Here is a 19,883-nt window from a genome sequence, read left to right on the forward strand (position 1 = left end):
AGAAAAAACAATCATGAATGATGAACGCCGGCTGTCAGGACACCTCTGCCTAACATATACACCTGCATAATAGCCACAGTTTAATTGTTTCTAAATTACTGCAGTGTAGATATCAATGTTGTGAAAGTGTTTGTTTCCATTTACGTACACTACGGGCGCGCGTGCACCATCCCGCTTTGAATGTGGGCTCTCCTCTCAAGAACGTGACTGCAACATGTACTTTTCGAAGTGTTGATCCCGGCAGGTTAGCCCCATTGGCCGCGCTTCTTACCGATCACCTGTGCGCTGCGGAAAAACAACCTCCCCCCCCCCCCTCCACCCCGGAAGCCAGCGCCGCGGGTGTTGTTTCTCCGCAGTGCTCCGGTGTTCGCCAGGAAGCGCGCTCTACGGGGCTAACACGCCGCGGTCATCACTTCGAAAATAACGAATATCTGAGTTCATTACGAAGCGAATATCGAATAACGTGTTATTCGAACTACGATTTGAAAATTCGAATATTCACTCAGCACTACAGTTTTCTCTCATTCTTTTTGATATCTTCGTTTGAGCTTTTAGTGCGTGTCGCGGCGTCGAATTTTTTCATGAAAGCTTTTTTTTTTTTTTTGCATTGCTAGCAGCGGGTTGCGCGTCGGGCGTTTCTGGAAAGTTTCGGCCATCCGGGGGCCGGCTGGAACGCCTCCTCGGGCCTGTTCTGGCCCGTGGGCCGGGGTTTGGAGACCTCTGCTTAAGCGGATGGGTATTTAGGGAACTCGATTATCGCTGGGAAAACGTATTATTCAGCCATATTCTTATGGCATTGACTTACAGTTCGATTTTGTTCACTGAATAAAAGATGTCTTACATAGGGTCAGAAACGTATTAAAACGATTAACCGGAGGGACAAAATATAGCAACCATATATAAAAACCACGTTCCTTCAACGCAGATAGAAAAAAGAAAACGCAAATAAAGCTTCACTGGTGGAGTGCAGAGCAGAAAACGTAGTCCACTGACGACAAACTAGAGATCAGCTATGGTGGCAGAGTCACGATGATACCTAGATAGCGTCGCCCTTGCAAAGCTGCCGTTTTATTTTATGATGAACAACAGCGCAAGCTGCAAGCCGTCCGAGCCAATTCAGCTTTGTGAAATACCACGCTACTACGCGCCCCGCTGCGCCCCTGTCGAAGGTCACGTGATACACGGCATTGGATTGGATTAGCGGGCTCGTAGCGTCCTCTGCGGTCTATTGGAAAATTGGGAAGTCCCTAGTCAATCCATTTGAAAGTCGGCAATTCCCTGGGAATCCCCTAGTTTCACTAGGAATTCCCTAGTAGGAAATTCCCAGTGTCACTGTAAGCCTGCCTAGTAGGGAATTCCCTAGTGTCAAGGCTTCTAAGATGTATCCAGGCTGGTTCACACAGTTGCGTCTGAGGGCTATCGAATGCGTTGCAAGCGCTTGTGACCGCGTACAACGAGATAACACACTTCCGCCATCTGTCGGGTATCCCTGGCACACTTTTGATCTGCGTATATTTTCCGGGTCACTCTCTAAGTAATTCTGGCAATGTTATAGAAGCGACCATTTATCGTCAATTGCGCGTAGATTTGATTTCGCAAATGCTGCAAAACCTCGAGTCTCGTCAAACGCAGATCGGATGTGTTCCCCCGGGCTCCCTGATAGACGGCTCCTAAGAACTAAACGCATTCGAACACACTCAAACGCAAATGTGCGACCAGCCTCCATTTACATGCTCTTACTCCAGCGTCGACTACTTTGGCGGTTTGTTCAGACTTTTACCTTTTACGGCCAGCGGCGCAGTGTGGCTGTCTTCACCGTCGGCATTGGACGCGGTGCAGGTGTAGTTGCCGACGTCTTCGGCAGAAACGCTTTCGATGGTCAGCATCGCGATGTTGGCAGCGAGTATCTTCACGTACTTGGTGGAGGTCTGCCGAAGCACTTTTCCATCGCGTGTCCACTGGAAGTCGAATGGTTCCCGTCCAGTGACCACGGTGCAACTGACGATGGCCTTCTGTCCCAGCGTTATACTCTTGGAGAAGAAGAAAGACTGGACTTCTGGAGGATCTGCGGTATGCCCATAAAGAAATCAATTTGTTGATTCAGCGTTCAGCTTAGGATTTTCTTTCTGTCTCCAGTTGACGGCACCGCCTTCCACGCGGGCGATATTTTGAGCGGTGAAACACGATTGCAGCAGTACTGTGGATACGTTTAGTTCATCGTATAATATCACAGTGATGGCATCATTCTTTTAAGCGGAAGTTGGCGATTCTGATGAATAATTTGTACTAATAATAATTATGTTGTGTGTTACTTTAAACAGCGCCACGTTATAAAGCCCAAGTGGGTGTCTGCTGTGTCCACTGTAGATGAGAAATTTAGTCTGTGCAGTAGCTCTGCTAACATCGCGCCTTTAACGTGCACCACACGGTGGTGATGCACAAACTAAATGATAAACGAACGTGGTGATACACGATACACTTGATCTGACGAACCTATAACAACAAAACGCGGGTTTGCAAAGTCCTCGTCGGCTCGCCTGTGCTAAACATACGTCGTAAGACAATGGCCACATAACACGACTCGGCCTCTGACAAACGATGAGGCCTAACATGCTTCACCTTACCTTCAGCAGCAGACACCGAAATCCACAATATGGTTAAGACACAGCCTAGCTGACGCCTCGTAGTCATTTTTTGGGATTGTCGTTGAGCAGTGATTCACGGGATTAGGACTTTGTCTTTGAGCCTGTCGCAAATGAGAACCTTTGTACTCTAGTCTCTACGAAGCGACCTGCTGTGATTGGTCGGGGATGCGATAGAAAAACGAAACCCGTTTCGAAAGTCTGTGGATGGACAGTTAGCGCCGTCTAGTGAGCAAAGTATGAACTTTTGGGAGTAGTTGTTGTGGTTAGCACCCGCGGGGAGGCGCGAGGCTTTCCGGGTGATCGGCACTTTCAGTTGTGGACTCCGGGTATCAACGGTGATCACTGTCATGATGGTCATAACCATTATCATAATTATTATCATTATCATTACCGAAGCGAGGAAGGAATACTTGCTATTTCCGAACGTTAACCTAAATTTAAAGTTAACTGTAAGCCACGCATCGTGATGACTTCCTCCATTGTTTACCGGCACTGTCTGGGATCGACGAACATTACAATGTACCGAAAAGACTGATGTGCTAAGTACCGCGCTTGGTTTCCTGTGGAACCCCGCTACATGCCGAGTTTCATGGGTCACCTCGAAACGTGTTCGGGGTGGCCTACGCCTTTTATGTCGCACTCAGGTACTCGGAACATGGCCGCCTGGGTAAGACATAGAAGTACAGCCAGTGGCGTATTCTTTTGAACTAAATATAATTGTCTCGATAGCTGTGTACCACGGTATCCTGATCCAGCATAAGCGCTCACCGAATGATAGCGAGGACCTAAACGTTGCCCTTCAGCGTTGGTGCACCCGTTATCACCTTTTAAACTACCGCCCGCGACTGCCTGCAATTGATGTCGATGACAATGAAAATTTTTACTTTGTTTCAAGACTAAATCTTACCTTGTAAAAAAATATAAAACAACGGACACGTGAACGAGATGTAGATAGTGCGTGCTTTCTAACTTTATAATGTTCAAGAATGGCAGTAACGTTATGAGAGTTCAAGGACGGGTCAAACACAGGGCGCGGGGACTGTTTTCGACCTCTCATACCAGGACGCAAATTTTAGCCGATTGTTGATTATTTTCGATTATAGACACTCACAACCAGTGTTGCCATTTTAGCGATTTCTTCGCTAGATTTAGCAATTTTTTATACATTTAGCGACGGATTTTTTTTTTTTTTTAATTTATCGGCTAGCGACTTTTTTAGCGACTTTGGTGTTCAACCACAGGCTCAGATACTGCATAAGCTCTGCTGGCACAAAACATAGTGGTATGCTCTATACCACGATGTTTTGTGCCTGCAGATAAAAGTTATTGGGACTAAGCGTATCGGAACAAAATGTCGTTGGTATGAGTCGTACGGGATGAACTATGCTGGGGCAAAGTGACCTACGCGACGAACTGTGGCCGTCGCCGGACCGATCAGCCGCCTTTCTTTCATCCCCTGACTCCGCCCACAGCACGTGGGTATGGGCGGGAGCGTGATCACGTGACAAAAGGCGAAAGTTTGGCTGGTCCAACATGCACGTAGGGTTTACCACACTGTCAGCTTAGGGAGAAAGAGAGAGAGAGAGAGAAATACTGTATTTTAAAACAACTCTTAGTCCGAGTCACTGCTACCTACGGAGCCCGGCTGGACCCCTGGCTTTGGTGCTGGGTCCGGTTGACAGGATTCTCTCATGTGCTTGATGTGGGCCACCAGCAATGGCCACAGGGTCGGGCGGAGTTCCTGGGGTGGAAGGGTCCAGCTCTCCCAGGAATAAGGGATGGAAGGTGGGATGTGAGATAGGGTAAGAATGTGGGTGGAAGAGAGCCCAGTTAAAAATGTCCACTGCGTCCAATTGGTTTCCGACAATTGGAACCAATGGGAAAAATGTTTGTGATTTCGGACTCCGAAACCGTTTACGATTTGTTTGCAGCTAGGTGGCGCTGCCGGCGCATTATTCCACGCGTTTTCGTCTGCTACTGCTCCGCGGCTGCTTGCGAGTCCCGACTCCTCTCGAGGTTCAGCATGGTTTTTGGTTAATTTTTGCCCTTTCGCCAGTAAAAATTACAATTTGAGCATGAAAAGCGCTACTACCGTTTGGGCGTACGCTTTGCATTATTGTAAAATGCTGCTGCCTTAGCTGTGCTGACAGCGCGAAGCGTTTCGAACCCAAATTCGTCGGCGCGACATGTCCGGTAGCTACAATCAGGGCAAGTTTGTACATACTGTAATAGTAGATGTGCCGATGACTACCAAGTGCAGCAGAAACAATTTGAAAGTCGTCTGCTACTGTCAAAAAAAGCGCCACGAACACCCGTAAGCTAAGTAGGCCCGATGCAACGGCCACAAGCGCGCCGTCAATGATAATGATAGCGGGCGTGTTCCAAAATTTACTCGATCCTATTCCAGGGTAAGGGTTCTGTACCTTGGCGTTCTAAAACATATACCCGCGTCCAGCGTTTTTCAATCTGTGTTGTCACGTGACACGACCCGCGGGGGTAATTCGGATTCATTTGGGTAAGATCTGGAACACAGCCAGCGAGTATTAATGCGGAGTGCGCGCCCTCTAACAGGCGCCACGCAAAGGGACCCCCCTCCGGAGCGGAGTTCTAGAACTGAGTTGGTTCCAATAACGTTGGCCACGGGGGTAAAGGTGGGTGAGGGGGAGTGGCAAATCCCGTGCGCCGACATCCTGGGTCCCGAGTGAAAGATCGCGAAAGAGCGACAGAACACGAGAGAAAGCTGAAGCTTTAAGAGTGGCAAAAAAATAAACGCAATTTAAACCATAGATACGGCGGCCTATTACTAATTTTTGCTTAGCAATTATATTACCCACTGACGCTGGAACTGGCTGTGACACTTGAGAAGACATTTATTAGTATTTCCTAACAAGGGCACAGAGAGGTCCAGGTGACTTCATTTCAAATCTTTATTTCACACACAAAATGCACAATCACACCGCACGAGATTCGAAGGATGCAACTAAAACTGACAATACATGAACGAGATTCACAATAGTATCACTAACCTATCTAAGCATTTGTACGACGGCTATCCTTTCACATAAGGTGGTTTTGCGTGTAGATGCCCTTTGTTCGACCGCCGCAGTTCATGCACGACTAGCTTGCAAAAAATTGTTCTTCTTAGATGCGCATACCTTTTATATTGATTATAGTATAAAACGGAATATATCTTCATAATCTCCATCGGTGTTCTTTTACTTAAAACTCACTGTCCGAGAACGATAAGTGGGAACGGAAAAAAAAAAAAAAAAAACCAACCAGACCATTTATCCTGTTTCACATTGAAAGCTGTAGTATAAGCAACAATTATATCGCAACGCGGTTTCCTGTTAAGGTCGTAAGTCTAATCGCAGGGGCGACATCTATTGTCATCACAACACTCAAATTGTCCGAGGGGAAAAAAAATCGGTAACTTAATTTGCGAAATAGAGAAATATCCGTAAACTTTACTGAGAACAATCCATAATCTATGAACGTGCAAAAGACGTGAACGGGATATCCCACTTATGGAACATCATCCGCCATACGTAGATGTCTTGAAATTAATCTTCCAGGAAAGTGTCATGTTCTCATATGGTTCCGCCATTTAATGTTGCACGCACTATGGCATGCCCCGCGAAAGACGGCACTCTACTAATACGCAGCAGAACTATCGATATTATGACTGAGCTAAAAAAGGTAAGCGTGTAGGAATCCGATGATTATCCTTACAGACAGTTTAGATCCACATTCACAGTCACTTAGTTAAGTAGGTCAGTCGGGAGAACATTCTGGTCAGACGAACTTGAAAGCGGCGCGATTGCAGAGGTATTCATCTTCGCATGGTCCCGCAGTATTCACAAAGTAGAGGCCTTCTTCAGTTTCGCTGCACTCTTGAGCAGGTACACACACATCATGCATTCACCGATCATGGCACCAACCGTTCCTGATCTCGCCGAGATATTAGGAAAGTCCAGTTCATCGACGGTGACAGAAGCGCCCTCTGTCGACGCGAACAAAAAGCGCGAACATCGTCACCGCCAGCGTTGACGTGGATCACTTGATGTAGCCGTCGATAGAGGGCGCGACATATACTTGGAAGAGATCTCGCTCGCAAGTCGGAGCCGGTCTCGCAAGGTAGATTGACGAGGGTTGTCGTCTTCTGTTCCAGGTGCCGTCTCGACGATTCGCGAAGATCAGGAGCGGTTCCAGGCGAGCGTCGTAGCACTGGAATGAGGCTTCCATCTTGTCCGACGGAAGGTACACGTGTCCGCTTTACACGATGTTTCGCTTTCCCTGCGTCTTGAGCCTAGCGTAACTGCCGATGCCGTCGTTGATCTGTCGAAGACACGCATAAGAGTGCAGTTTAGAAATAGCGAGCGGTTTCGTAGCGAATGATAATAGTAAAATCAGCTTCGTAACCACGACCTTATGTTTTGAAGTTAAACTTCCAGTTGTAAGTTTGTATACAGTCTCCAAAAGTTTGAAAAAAACATTCGACGAGGCATTCTCATGCAGCTGTGCCATGGATTCGCTTTGCACAGTAAGGAAATAAATTAACATTTGTTTTACTTATCTTTCTAAAAATAAAGTGTCTCTTGTCAAAGTATGCTTAGCAACGCCGCATAAACTGCATCGGCGAAAGGGTCTCCTCCTCCGATTATTATAATAAACGCACGATCCTACTCAAGATACCCTCTTGCAGTGTCTAGAATCCAGGCCTTCACTAGTTTAATGTACAAAATCTATTTAAACATCCCAATTTTGAATCGCGGTCTGCCCTAAGGGTAGGCCTGGAGTTTACAGAGCATGCAATATAGTCCCATAAGTTTCCATCTTGACTTTACGGGCGTACCATGCCAGTCCTGGTCGGAGGTCCGTCCCAGGGGACGTCGTAGGCTTCTTCGGTGCCCTGGCTGTTCCTCGGGTGTTCCATGGTAGGCGCGTACGAGCCTCTCGCGTACTGACTCACCAGCGGGGTACCTGCGGGCACAAGGAACAATAATACAGTTCCCGGATGTCGTTAGGGTTCCCCTATCGCTTGGCGTCACGTCCATGGTTACGTTCAAGTACTGCCCCTTCAAAGGTCATCACTAGTGAATCCACGCAGTGCGTCTTGCAGCGTCTCGCACCGAGCGCGACGCCAACACGTGGTACGGCCAAAGCGCGTGCGTGTCGAGCACATACTAGTGATAACGTAACGAGCTGGCCTCGTCTTCAAAGTGGTATTGTATGAACCCACGGCGTAACCAAGATGACGGCCAGATTAGCTTCTCTTAAAGTTTGTCTGCAGTGTACGACCGAGGGGAGAGCATCCAGTTGGGCGAAGGGCTCTGCTGGACACTCGTTAAGAAAGTCGGCAAGATCGCCGACCGCCACGACGATTGGTCAGTGCGCCTCGCCGCGATTGGTCAGCGCCTCGCGCGATAGGTCAGCACCTCTCTGCGATTGGCCCGCGCCAAGGTCAAGCACGGCGCTGGTCAATGGTAAAGGTCGGCGGTATCGCCGACTTTCTCGCCGAGTGTCCAACTCAGAGCCCAGGTAGTCGAGACATTCCACTAGTAGGCAGGAAGGATTGGGCAAGAGATAGTGAGGAAGCGTGCATGACGTTTCTATTCCCGAAACGCCTCCCATAAGCAAATAACTGACGTCATTCTAAACTCCTCGGCACTACGGGGGCGAGTCTTCTTGTCGCCCTATTGTCAGTACCAAACAGCGCGCTTTTCGCAATCACATAAGCCACCATTGGCTTCTGTGGGCGTCACCTGTATTACATTCGAAGACGATATAAATAAAGATTTATTGTATTGTACTGTACGCTACCGTACGGTACCACAACTCTTGAGCATAATCCTCGGTTATATCGCTACTGTTATATGACGGCGGCCTCGCGGCTTCAACTACGCAACCTTACAGACCTAGGGCATAATGAGCTTCATTTCGTCAAGAAGGTACAATGACGGCAACCGACCACGTGATGACTGTCCGGTGTGACCATTAGTGGAATGCGCTGGGAACGAGGGTATGCTAGTGCGCGTTTCGGGCACTTCTAGTCGAGTGAAGGCTCGTCACTTCGTGTTGGCAAAGAATACTGCAATATACTGACAATTTCCACTAGGAACTGCCAGTCCAGACTGGAAGTGAGATACTGTTAGCGAGGTACGGTTAGTACGGGAGGAAGCAGCGGAAGTGGTTAGCAGAGCAGTGCAGGAGCAGAGCGGTCTCCAAAGCGCAATGTTCATCGGCTTCCTCACCTGGCGGGAGCTTACAGTCGCCATAGTACTCAATACCGTACACTTTGCGGTATGCGTCTGAAAATGAACACAGAAACAACAACACGCAGTCAACGCACGGCTCACGGGGCACATACCACGGGCAAAAACAAACTTTTGCGAACACAAAATGTCCTCCATTCCTTGAGGTGCGTAACGTAGGCGTGCATAAAATAATATAGTATAAAACATCAAATTCATTGCATACACAGATAACGAAAACGATAAGGGTCAACGCACAATGACAGATTGCATTGGCCGTACACAAAAAAATACACAAACGTACACATACAAAATAGGTACTTATTTTTTTTTTTAAATATAAATAAGCCGCAGCATTAGACACGAGGGCAAGAAAACGACAGGACCGAATCCTTAAACTGTCGGCAAACACGATACCGTAACATATGTCTGCGAGCTTTTTCGTAATATCGTACTAAAAGGTAAAAACAAAAAAAGAGGGGGGGGGGGGGTATTTCGGTTGTGGTGTAACGAACGATCAAGCATAATTGTTAAAATCCGGCGACAAAATACAGAAAAACAAATGTTTATATTGAAAATAAATAATTGCTTAAAGGGCAACTCCGCTCCATTTTTGATATTTAGAAAACTATGTAGCCCTCTTCAGTATCATATAGGAAGACCCCATGTCAAATATTACGATCTAATTCCGTTTATATATTTAATAAACTGGCCAACAAACCTTCAAGCGAGCCAAGTCGCCGAAATCTGCCAACTCTAGCGTGCGGCGCGAGGCGCAATCATCAGCGCAGAAAATGCCACGGAGTTGGAGCGGCCAACGTTGAACCACAACGTCAAAGGCATGACTACGTCATTCTCACGTCTTGCTTGTTTTTACTTCTCAGAGCGAAATTGAACGATGACGTCATGAGTTTCTCCTCCCGGTGTTGGCTGACCGGGCGTTCACGTGATCACCGTAACACGGATGCGCTAGTTTGCGCTGCCCTGCGCGCTTATCGGTCGGTTTCCCCACTCTCCTTCTCTTCTTTCGTCTTCTCCCCTTCCCCCTCTCCCCCGGGCCATCAACGTCCACGTCATGCAAAGCGACCTGCCCGCGTCCTATATATAAAAAAAAAAAAAAAAAAAAAAAAAAAAGACCTGCTTGCGTCGCGTGTCCCGTTTCTCGCTCCCTCCCGAACGTCACCAGACCACGTGGTTTGACGTGACGTGGCCATGACTCTGACGACCCGAGACCAATGTGGCCTGACGCAACCGAAGTTTCGGTTTCGGTGTCTGCTGATGTTTAAATTAGGATTAATTACACAAATAATATTCCACTTTTCGCGAATCCGAAGACGTAGAGTTGTTTAGTAGTGCTCTGTGAATGTGAACCACGTGGAAGCCTACATTTTTCGGAATTGAGCGGAGTTGCCCTTTAAGCCTTCGATTTTTCAGCTATTTAATCCGAAGGCATAATCTGAATGCGGATGGCTTCCTGATTCCGAAATGCTATGTCGTTCCTCCAGATTCATTCTAGTTAATTAAAAAAAGTTATATTTTGTTCGCTGCCAAAACCAATATACCGTTCTCCCCAGTTTTCCCCGTCATCGAAATGTAACGTCACCGGTGGGCAGCGAGGCACGCTGCCTGCAATCGGGTGCGCTCGCGTCCGCCTTTCTCCCGTCAATTAGAGAGAAAACAGGGGCGTTCGTACTATAATAATCAAGTTGCACAAAGTACGACCTTGGCCTAGGTGCTAAACTATGAGAAAGTAAAAAAATGGAAGCAACTGGGATTTCGAGGGAATCGTTTTCGCAACTCGGTACGCTCAAGCCACGGCTCGCTAGTTTCGTGAAATCGCTAGCAAATCCGTTCTCCTTCTATCAAAAGCTGGCAGTTACGCTGGGGAAGAAAGGCCGACGAGTCACGCAATACATCGTTTTTGACAAGTTACTCAGGCACCGCGGAGAATGCTCGAAATGCGGGTACAGATGCCCCACACGCTCGTGTTACCTGAAGGAACGTGCCATTTGTTTTAGCTTTTCTTTAGAAACGTTACTGTTACAGACGCCAGCACGTGTAACTACTCTTGTAACATGCATATGCTCCTTAGTGATTGTTTAATTTAGAAAAATATCTATAGAACCATTCCAGAAAAGCGCTCGTCGGCCTGCCCGCCGGTGACGTACGCGGGTAGAGAAAAGTAGGTGTTTTTCATTGTTGCCAGTAGTCGCTTCCTGGAACTCTCGCGGCCGGTGTAGCTCAAGAGTCCAATAACTTCGCGAAACAATTCTAGTTTTATAAAATATTTCGGCGATCAGTTGAGAAAGGGTTATTGAAGCGGTGTGCCGATTTCCAGCCAAATCGGCCGATTTCCAGCCAAATCCTGTTGGTCTTGTCCCGTCAGTAAATCTTATGAACAAACGTCGTACACTACATCGGCTTCAATACGAGACAGCAAGAGCAGCTTTCACCGAAAGGTCCACGCAGTCAAAACACGAAAGAACTAAACGAGAAAACAAACCAAGCATATAAAATGCACATGCTATACCGTACCACGCCCAGTCGCAGACAGAACATCGTGTGCAGAATTCACGTGTCCTTCAGGCCATAACCAACACGGTATAAAGGCAAGACGAACTGCCGTCAACTCTGTTCATTCCGTTCGAATAGCAACAACAATAAAGCAGACGGACACGATGTCGAACTCGCGACAAACAAGGTCCGGGATGTGCGCTCACTCTTTTGGATGATGGTGGCTCGCTTGAGACAGGCCCAGGCGATCACGACGGCTGTGATGATTACCGTGAAGGACGCTGCCACGGGCACCACGAAGTAGGTCCGGTAGTAGAAGGGCACCTCGCTCTCCGTCGTCGTCTGAAGAGACCGGCCGTCTGCGCAACAGTCGAACGTGCAACAAGGATTTGAGCAGCAATTAAAACGAAAAAAAAAAAAAAATACTATGCGAGTAAAAGAGGTGTCGACAGGCTTTCTCTACTTTCGTTTTGTCGACATCGTCGTCTTTGTGCCGGCCGCTGCAGTTCGCGAGGTTACTACACGCGAAACGTGGTAACATCTTGATTAGGCCTCCTGCGAGTGTTTTGAGGCGTATGAAGTTGTATCATGCCATATACAATGTCGATGAGCTGCCTGCAGTTCTTACAACTTTTCCATCATATGCGCAAGGTACCAATCTGTATCTTATTTCGTTCGCTAATTTTCTAATTTTAAACATTAAGCTAACAATTGTTTAAAAGAATTTGTTAAGGTCTATTGCATATTATGAACACTAGCATCGCCTTCTCTGCTATCCACCTTCTAGTGTTCGTAACTGTACATTGATTAAATTATTAACGTTAGCGGTGTCCCATCTCACATGGTGTTAAGGGTTACGAAGCTAATCACGGACAAAACAAGTTGGGATGGTCGCGAGGAAATAAAATTAGGTAGAACACATAAAACACACTTAGCCACACTTCGCTTCCGCAATTAAAGGATATATACATTTTCGTTTGGGTAAATAGCAAGGAAACATGTGACAAAACCGGCCGCAGACAAAAAAAGAAAGGGCGGTTCTCCACACGCCACCAGGTGGCACAGGTCGCCAGGTGGCACAGGTCGCCGCCCGATTGAAAGGATATTTCTTCATCCATCCATTTCACTAGGGCAACGCGTACGTTCTAGCGTTTTCTTCCTTCGGGCCCACTCGTGTGCGTATGTTCTTCCTATACCTGAGAGGTGCGTGACGGCGGGCAGGTTGTGCGAGAAGTCTCCCCTGCCGTACATGTTGTAGGCGGCCAGCCGGAAGTTGTATCGGGTGCCGCTTCTCAGGTCGCGGAGGGTCACCGTGTCCTTGTTGCCCGGCAGGTGGAGGTCGGACTTCTCTTCGTCGTCGCTGCCGTACTGCACCAGGTACTCTGCATTGCCGAGGAAGCCGCTTTTGTCGATCTAAGCTGACAGTGCGGCCTGGCAGTGATGTGATTGGCTCGAACTGTTTTAACCACCTTTCGGAGCGGCCAAATATCCAATGCGGAGGAGCAAAAAGTACTTCTGGGGCATAGGCACACACTTCGTTTTCATTGCTACCACTGCATATAATGTATGTTACGATTCACGTGTTGGCCTGCCGAACTAAAGGACATTGTCTACTTTGCCTTCCGACTTTTGTACTACCTTTTATTAGCATAAATTGCTCGGCAGGTTTGATTCCCACAAACACAGAAGTAGCTGTTTAGTGGCGAATTGAAACAGCAGGCACAGCAACAAAGTGCTGAATGTGCTGAATGATGAAGGGCAGTATCAACTGGTGGTGAATGGCTGTTCTGGGCATGGAGCAGAAGGTAAACGAAATAATATGTTCCATGTAAATAATGTTAGAACCAAATGGTATTAAGCACCTAAATTCATGTTTTAGTTAGGTTTTAAAAGTCGCCATAAAACTGCGATTCTTAAGATAAAAACAAAGGCTTTGTCATTTGATTGAGGACATCAATGACATTTTATATGTAGAACTTCAAGAGAACGAAAATCGGCATGTGAGCGATAAATATGCCTCATTAAAATCCAGCCAAACCCATTAAAGTTCTTCGAACCTTTGCACCCAGTTGCCCAGCTAATTTAATTTGATTTCACTCTACTCGCTATCAATGCGCGAACCTACATAAAGGTGATACCTCATGCTGAATCGCAAATGGAAAAAAAATATATAATCAGGAAAAAAGAAATCGCTATCTAACGTATTTACTAGCCTTAGTTTTATTAGGAATGTTTTTACCGAAAGGTAGAGTTGATAAATAGATACAGATATATATCTTTTTGTTTGATACATTAGGCGCCGGCGTGTACGACATACCGCTCTGGAGGAGCGCTTCCCCTCAGCACGCAGGTGTGCTGCGGCGAACCAAAATACGCAAAATCGCGATCTCTGCTCCGCGATTCTGGCTTTACTGCAGCGCAGCAAAGCACGGCGAGTAGCGCACTCAACGAAGCTAATTTGCCAGAACAGACAAGGAACATGAGAAGTATTGCGGGACCCCCGAGCACTGTCAGTGTTTGACACATAGATCGAATCAAGCAGCACGTTATTGGAGGCGATAATCGTTAGTTCCCGAAATTCGCACAAGCCTACCCTAACGATACGGCCGTGTACCAATGGGCGCGTTCAGTAACGGCTCCCTCAGCCCCGAACGGAGTCACTCGAGTCGGAGTCATCGGAGCGCCTACTGAACGGCAAAAAAAAAAAAAAAAAAAGAAAAAAAAAGCGCGGCTTTAAACCTGCTTCTACGCAATTTCCGTTTCCTCCCCTGTGCCAGACGGTCTCCGAATAAACTGGAAGCAGACGATGGCGAGCACGATCGCTTTTATTTGACGCCGGTACTGAAGAAGTTTTGACAAGGTCGTTGAACAAAAAGCGAGTGACTGTACACACCAGCGCTGGTGTTCGAGCCGATGCAACGGGATCGAGCCCTTCGCTTGGCGGTGCAAAGGCAGCTACTGTTATAAAAAACCGACAAAAAGTGAAAGCCGTTTACAAATCCCTGTAACGCCGAATTGGAGCGCAGCTCTTGAGGAGGAGGAGTGAAGGGTACTGAGGGGAGGGTAGACCCCTCCTCCTCCCCTCATTTTTTAATATGCTCCGGGGGCGGTCACGTGACCTCGGGTGGGGGTCACCTTGGGGTCACGTGACCTTGAGATGACCTTGGGAGGGGTCACGTGACCTTGGGTAGGAGACCACGTGACCTCGGGGGTCACGTGACTTGGGGGTCACGTGACCTTCAAAGGGTCACGCGGGGTCTTGGGGTCACGTGACCTTGAGATGACCTTGGGAGGGGTCACGTGACCTCGAGGGGTCACGTGACCTTGGGAGTCACGTGGGGTCACGTGACCTTGAGATGACCTTGGGAGGGGTCACGTGACCTGGAGGGGTCACGTGACCTTGGGATGACCTTGGTTACGCCGACGGCGACGGCGACGGCGACGCCGCTCAAGCCGGGAACGGGCCCCTAAGAGCTGCGCTCTAAAAACGGCGTCAGCACACGCAAAATATAGAGCTCGGTGAATCTACGCCGCCTGTTGCGATACGTTTGTTCTGCCCTTCGTAACGGCCATACGTTTGTTTTGCCCTTCGTAACGAACTTCATATAAAATGTATTCGTATGCACACGGAAAGTTCGGCCGCGCTCGGCGGTCAAGGTTTTGTCGGCCGAAGCGAGCCTCAGCCAACGTCCACCCCGATTTAGCTACGCAAACAAAACATTATTCGGGATCATGCTCCGTGAGTGTCCAACCGGCTTCCAAAGTCGCGTTCATACCCTGCCTTGCTCTGTTCAGCGCGGACAAGACTATCGTCAATATTACCGAGTTTCCGTGTTTCCAATGAACGTTTAAGTTGTTTATTAGCATATTCAAACCAAACAAAATACGGTCCAATGCATTTTCCGAAAGAGCCTTACCTGGAAAAGAAATTCGAATGCGTTATTCGTCTTACCTTGAGCACTTTTCATTACCAAAAGCGAGCAAACCGCACACCCGCGACAGAACTGAAGCAGCTTATCCCGCCATTTTGTTCGTGCTCTTCTCTTTTACCGCCGGAAATCGTCACCAGTCAGGAAATGACGTCATTTTAGCTCCTTTGACTCTACGTGCACCGTCTCCGGACTCGGTGCTTCGGAGCTTGACTCCGAAGCCCCGGAGTTACGTGCACCGGAAGTGACTTTTGGCCGTCCAGCGGAAGGAGTCAGTGACTCCTTGACTCTGGGGCCGCTACTGAACGCGCCCATTGCCTGAGCTATTTTATTTTTAGTAGTAATAAAGTGAAACTAGGTCTTGGTTCAACGTTGGCGCAAATTTATCACAATTTTGGCGAAATACAGCAAGATGCAGTGCAGGTAAGAAGCACTTTGGCGCAGCAATCGCATCACTACGGTAGAAACCGCGCGGTCACCGGACCAATCAAACGCCAGACTTTCCTCACCTGACCCCGCTCTCCGCGTGAAGGTAAATAGACGGGAGGGTGATCGCGTGGCCAAACATAGGCGCAAGAGTGGTTCGTCGAGCAAGCGGCTTGCACCGCAGTGTCAGGTTATGGGGCCAGCGAAATCGACGGCGCCAAGCGGCCAGAACAGAAAGCTGTGGCGGTGAGTTTGCTCTCCAGCCTTCTCGGGCTAAGCAATTGTTCGCGGCGCCTGGCGGTCAAATCACAAAGCCTTGAAAGTGGGCTCAAAAACGTGCCATGAAAACCGCCAAAGGGGTGTCGCGAGATGTTTGTCGAATCTGAGGTTCGGCTGATTCCGCGAACCTTCGCATTTTTCGCAACATTCGATGAACAGTGCCCGACTTCTCCACAAACTTTAGGCATTTCGGGGAAAACAATAAGTTACGAAGTAGGTTTTTTTAACGTTTATACTTTTAAAGGTTTAGTGAGTTTATTAATGTGAAAAAATAGAACTACCATCCCAACAAGTATTACGTTTTTATTGCGCCTGGTGGCGTTCGCTTTTTTTATATATAAATTGTCGCGCAGGCGCAGAAAAGTTTAACTTTTGACGAACTGCGCGTCAGAAGTTCGGTCAAGCCGAACCTGGTCGAACTCTAACCTGGGCGGGTTCGCGACGTCCATATTCCCAACTATTTGCAACTCCAACGGCGCGTACTTAATCCCATCTCCTGGCTCACATTTCGGTCGCCAGGCCGCGCCAGTTTTCGTTGCACACTTGAATAGGCGGCAATTCTTCGCTTCTCTACTTCCCGTCTTTTTCTGCTAAGTGGCGTCACGCCCTCCGGACTTGCGAATGTCTGTCACGTTTGAAGAGTCGTACCCTAGCAACTGCTCAGTAAAATCAGACTTCTACAAGCGGGACACAACACCGAAAGAACGCCCACCCTCTCACTCTGCATGGGTGGTATTCAATAGACGCCGCATTTGAATACGTGGTTCACAGCGCATGCTGGGAGCAACGTACTCAAATGCGGAAATTCGCTACGAAATTCGTCACGGGTTACGGCCGCAGAACGCAGACGCAGCATATTTGCGCTTCACTGTGCGATATACACGCAAGAACCCGCTACAAACTCGGGTGTCGCGGAAACCAATAGCGCTGATTGCGGACATCACAGATTGCGGATGCCACAGATTCGCGTTGCATAGTTTGATAAACACGGGAGACCGCTAACGGACTCGCGTATCACGGGAGCCAATGTCGTGCGCGCCAATCGCGGGCAAGAAATAAAAATAAAAACACGGGAACGAGTTACGAACTTGCATGTCACGGGAACAGATACCCCAGATTGCGGACCCTGGAAGTTCGCGTGTCACGTTGCGATAAACAGAGTTTTCGGAACGATCTACTAAAACTTTCGAATGTGTTAGCGGTAAATAAAGAATTCAAATATAGTTGTCTATCCAAGAGTGAAAAGACGGAAGTGTTATATACTCACGAATCACGGGCGACATGGTGTTGGCCGGTGTGTTCCAGTTGAGACTGACGGAGGACGACGTGATACCCGTCACCCTGACGCTAGGAATTGACGGTGGATCTGATCCAAACGCGGGGGAAGAAAAAAAAAAAGAAAATCGGGGATTAAGGTGCGTGTGTTAATCGGTAAACCGACGCAGTTTCATGCCGTTAATTAAACAAATATACAAGTAACCAACGAGATTTGACTGATGCTTTCAGCAAAGTAAAGCGCCCATTTCAACGAATTGACGGGTAAGCATGCATTAATTTTGGTATATCCGGCAGTGAGCACGAACACGCGATCGCAGTTTTGCTTAATCCTTTTCCCATGGAATTGAAGGATGTTATCAAAATTAAGTGTGCGGTGCAAAGAGCTATTTTCGCGGCGCTATAACTTAACGGTAAACTTTGGTGCTCGCAGTAATGTAAAAAAAAGCGCCAATGCCGTGTTCTCTTGGATAGAATCGCGCAGTCTATCATTTTGTAGGAAAATAACTCTCGTGTCCAAAACTTAGCTAAAATAAACTATTATATTCGGGGCAAACATCTGTACTGTGGTGGACTACATAATCTAGAAAACACATAGGCACCTCGTTCATTCCGTTAACGTCACGTTGCTCCACGCGGAATAGGGATGACATCTCGCTATAGATAGCGCAAGCCACCGCCCGATCGGAAAGAAATAGCCGCTATCTGTCCATGGCAGCCATACAAGGTAAATCGCATCATTACTAGGTGGCGGAAGCGGCGCTCGAAGGCCGAGGTAGAGGTTAGCTGCCGATGTTAAAAACACGCTGGCTAGGCGGCGCAAGCCACCGTCCGATTTCGAGGGTTCTGCCATCCATCCACGTTGACATGTTATAGTAATTTTTGTCCTCGACCGTACACGTGCGCACTTCTTAAGTCGGCGATGCTGTCGGTCGTCTGGTGCATTCACGTACCCCCGTTGAGGGTGGCGCAGGACACTTCTTCGGAGGCCGGTCCGGAGTCGACGTCGTTGAAAGCCTTGACCGAGAAGGTGTAGACGGAGGCCGCCTGGAGTCCCCCGAACAGCTTGTGCTTCGAGTTGCGGTTCACGGTCTCGTGGCTGAACGGGGTGCCCTCCAGCTTGTAGCTGATGTAGTAGCCCCGCAGGTCGCCGTTCTGCTTGTCCGTCGGCGGGGCCTGGGAGCCGGGAGACTATCTTCAGCACTCCTTCGTTCAATGTGGCATTCTTATGAGGTCCTTTTTCACTTACGCTTATACCAAATGAAATACGAAAGCACAATCCTTAGAACCCACCCTTCTCTCCCGAATTGTTCCGACGCCCCTGTCTTAAGGAGTCGTTACGAACATAGTTACGCCGGTATATTTTCATGTACTAACTACACCACTAGTATCCCAAGGCCTTACCTCCCACGTGACCTTGACAGTCTTCGTGTCGATCGGTTCGCACTTGACGTTCATGGGCGGCGCTCCGGGCTCTTGAGGAAGACAGGACACGAAGAGATTCACGTCAGGCAGAGAACACCGCAGCGACGCTGCCATCTCAAGAAAGGCAGCCATGCCGGTTTCCCGCGTGTGCCTTCCCGAAACGCCTCACCTTCGGAGGCAGTGGTGAAGTGGACCGGGTCCGAAGGTTCGCCGAAGCCGACCGAGTTTTCAGCGAGCACGACCGCGGCGTACTCGGTGCCGGGGTGAAGCTGGCTCACCATCAGGTTGGGTCGGAGACCGTCCACCTCGCGTTCCTGGAGCACGCTGCCCTTGCCTGCGAGCACCGGGGACGCGCGTTCAGTCAGCGTGCCATCGTTCAGTTTCCCCGATGACTTAGAGATCGTACACCACTGTGAGTAGTTCATAGCAAGTCTATATCGTGGGTGTCTGGAACGCGTTTCTCATTGGTGCCTTTACCGTAATACTGCAAATCGCGGCGATCCTGGCGGTGAAACAGCAGCGGATGTGGAGACGGCAGATGCGTGTTCTTGCTTACTCCCATTTTGACGGAAACAATTCAGCAAACTTCGCGGGTTGCGTGGGTCGGTATATGTTTGCAACTCCAGCAGCGTGTATATAATCCCTTTCTTCCGTTTCAGATTTCGGCCGCCAGTTTTCGCTGTACACTTCGGTAGGCTAGGCGGTAGCTCCCCCCCCCCTTCTCGTCTTTTCCGCTGGGTGGCGTCACCTCCGCTATTTGCGAATGGGACGCTATGAAAACGCCAGCCGGAGACGCATTTCAGCCAAGGATTACTTTTCTACTCACTGGACTTTCTCCAGTACCGGACGAGGTACCGCGTGACCGCCTTGCTTGACTGGGTCCACTTGAGCTGGACGTACCGGCTGCCTCGTTCGGTCACCACCACGTTCGAGGGACTCTCCGGGGGTTCTGCATGTAATAGAAACGTCCGTTCGATGATCATGATGGTGAGCGCTATCTCTTTTCGGAAGTTTGGAAGGTTTTGAGCACGCTAGTCAGTGCCGGTATATAACGCATTCTCTACGAATAACTTTCAGGTCGTATAACTTCTTAAGGCATTACTAAGATTTAGAGGAACACGAAAACAACGAGGCAT

At 48.5% G+C, this 19,883-nt stretch overlaps 1 protein-coding gene across 13 annotated transcripts in view; it reads right to left on the reverse strand.

Moving 5' to 3' along the window:
* Positions 1–5,555: 5,555 nt before the first annotated feature.
* LOC115326096 (Down syndrome cell adhesion molecule homolog) overlaps positions 5,556–19,883 on the reverse strand; it is an 81,135-nt gene continuing 66,807 nt past the window's right edge. For 12 of the 13 annotated variants that reach the window (XM_029986834.4, XM_029986825.4, XM_029986831.4 and 9 more), the window contains 10 exons: positions 19,574–19,696; positions 18,917–19,081; positions 18,727–18,797; positions 18,276–18,498; positions 17,315–17,413; positions 12,610–12,795; positions 11,620–11,772; positions 8,900–8,956; positions 7,501–7,628; positions 5,556–6,983 (listed from right to left, as the gene is read on the reverse strand). In XM_029986834.4, the coding sequence (XP_029842694.2) occupies positions 6,921–6,983; positions 7,501–7,628; positions 8,900–8,956; positions 11,620–11,772; positions 12,610–12,795; positions 17,315–17,413; positions 18,276–18,498; positions 18,727–18,797; positions 18,917–19,081; positions 19,574–19,696 (1,268 nt within the window). In that variant the 3' untranslated portion in view covers positions 5,556–6,920. The remainder of the gene's footprint in view (positions 6,984–7,500; positions 7,629–8,899; positions 8,957–11,619; positions 11,773–12,609; positions 12,796–17,314; positions 17,414–18,275; positions 18,499–18,726; positions 18,798–18,916; positions 19,082–19,573; positions 19,697–19,883) is intronic. The other variant, XM_040501018.2, reaches the window with a different exon arrangement.

Source organism: Ixodes scapularis, unplaced genomic scaffold (genome assembly GCF_016920785.2).
Source record: "Ixodes scapularis isolate PalLabHiFi unplaced genomic scaffold, ASM1692078v2 PGA_scaffold8__174_contigs__length_109621045, whole genome shotgun sequence".
Lineage (NCBI taxonomy): Eukaryota > Metazoa > Arthropoda > Arachnida > Ixodida > Ixodidae > Ixodes > Ixodes scapularis.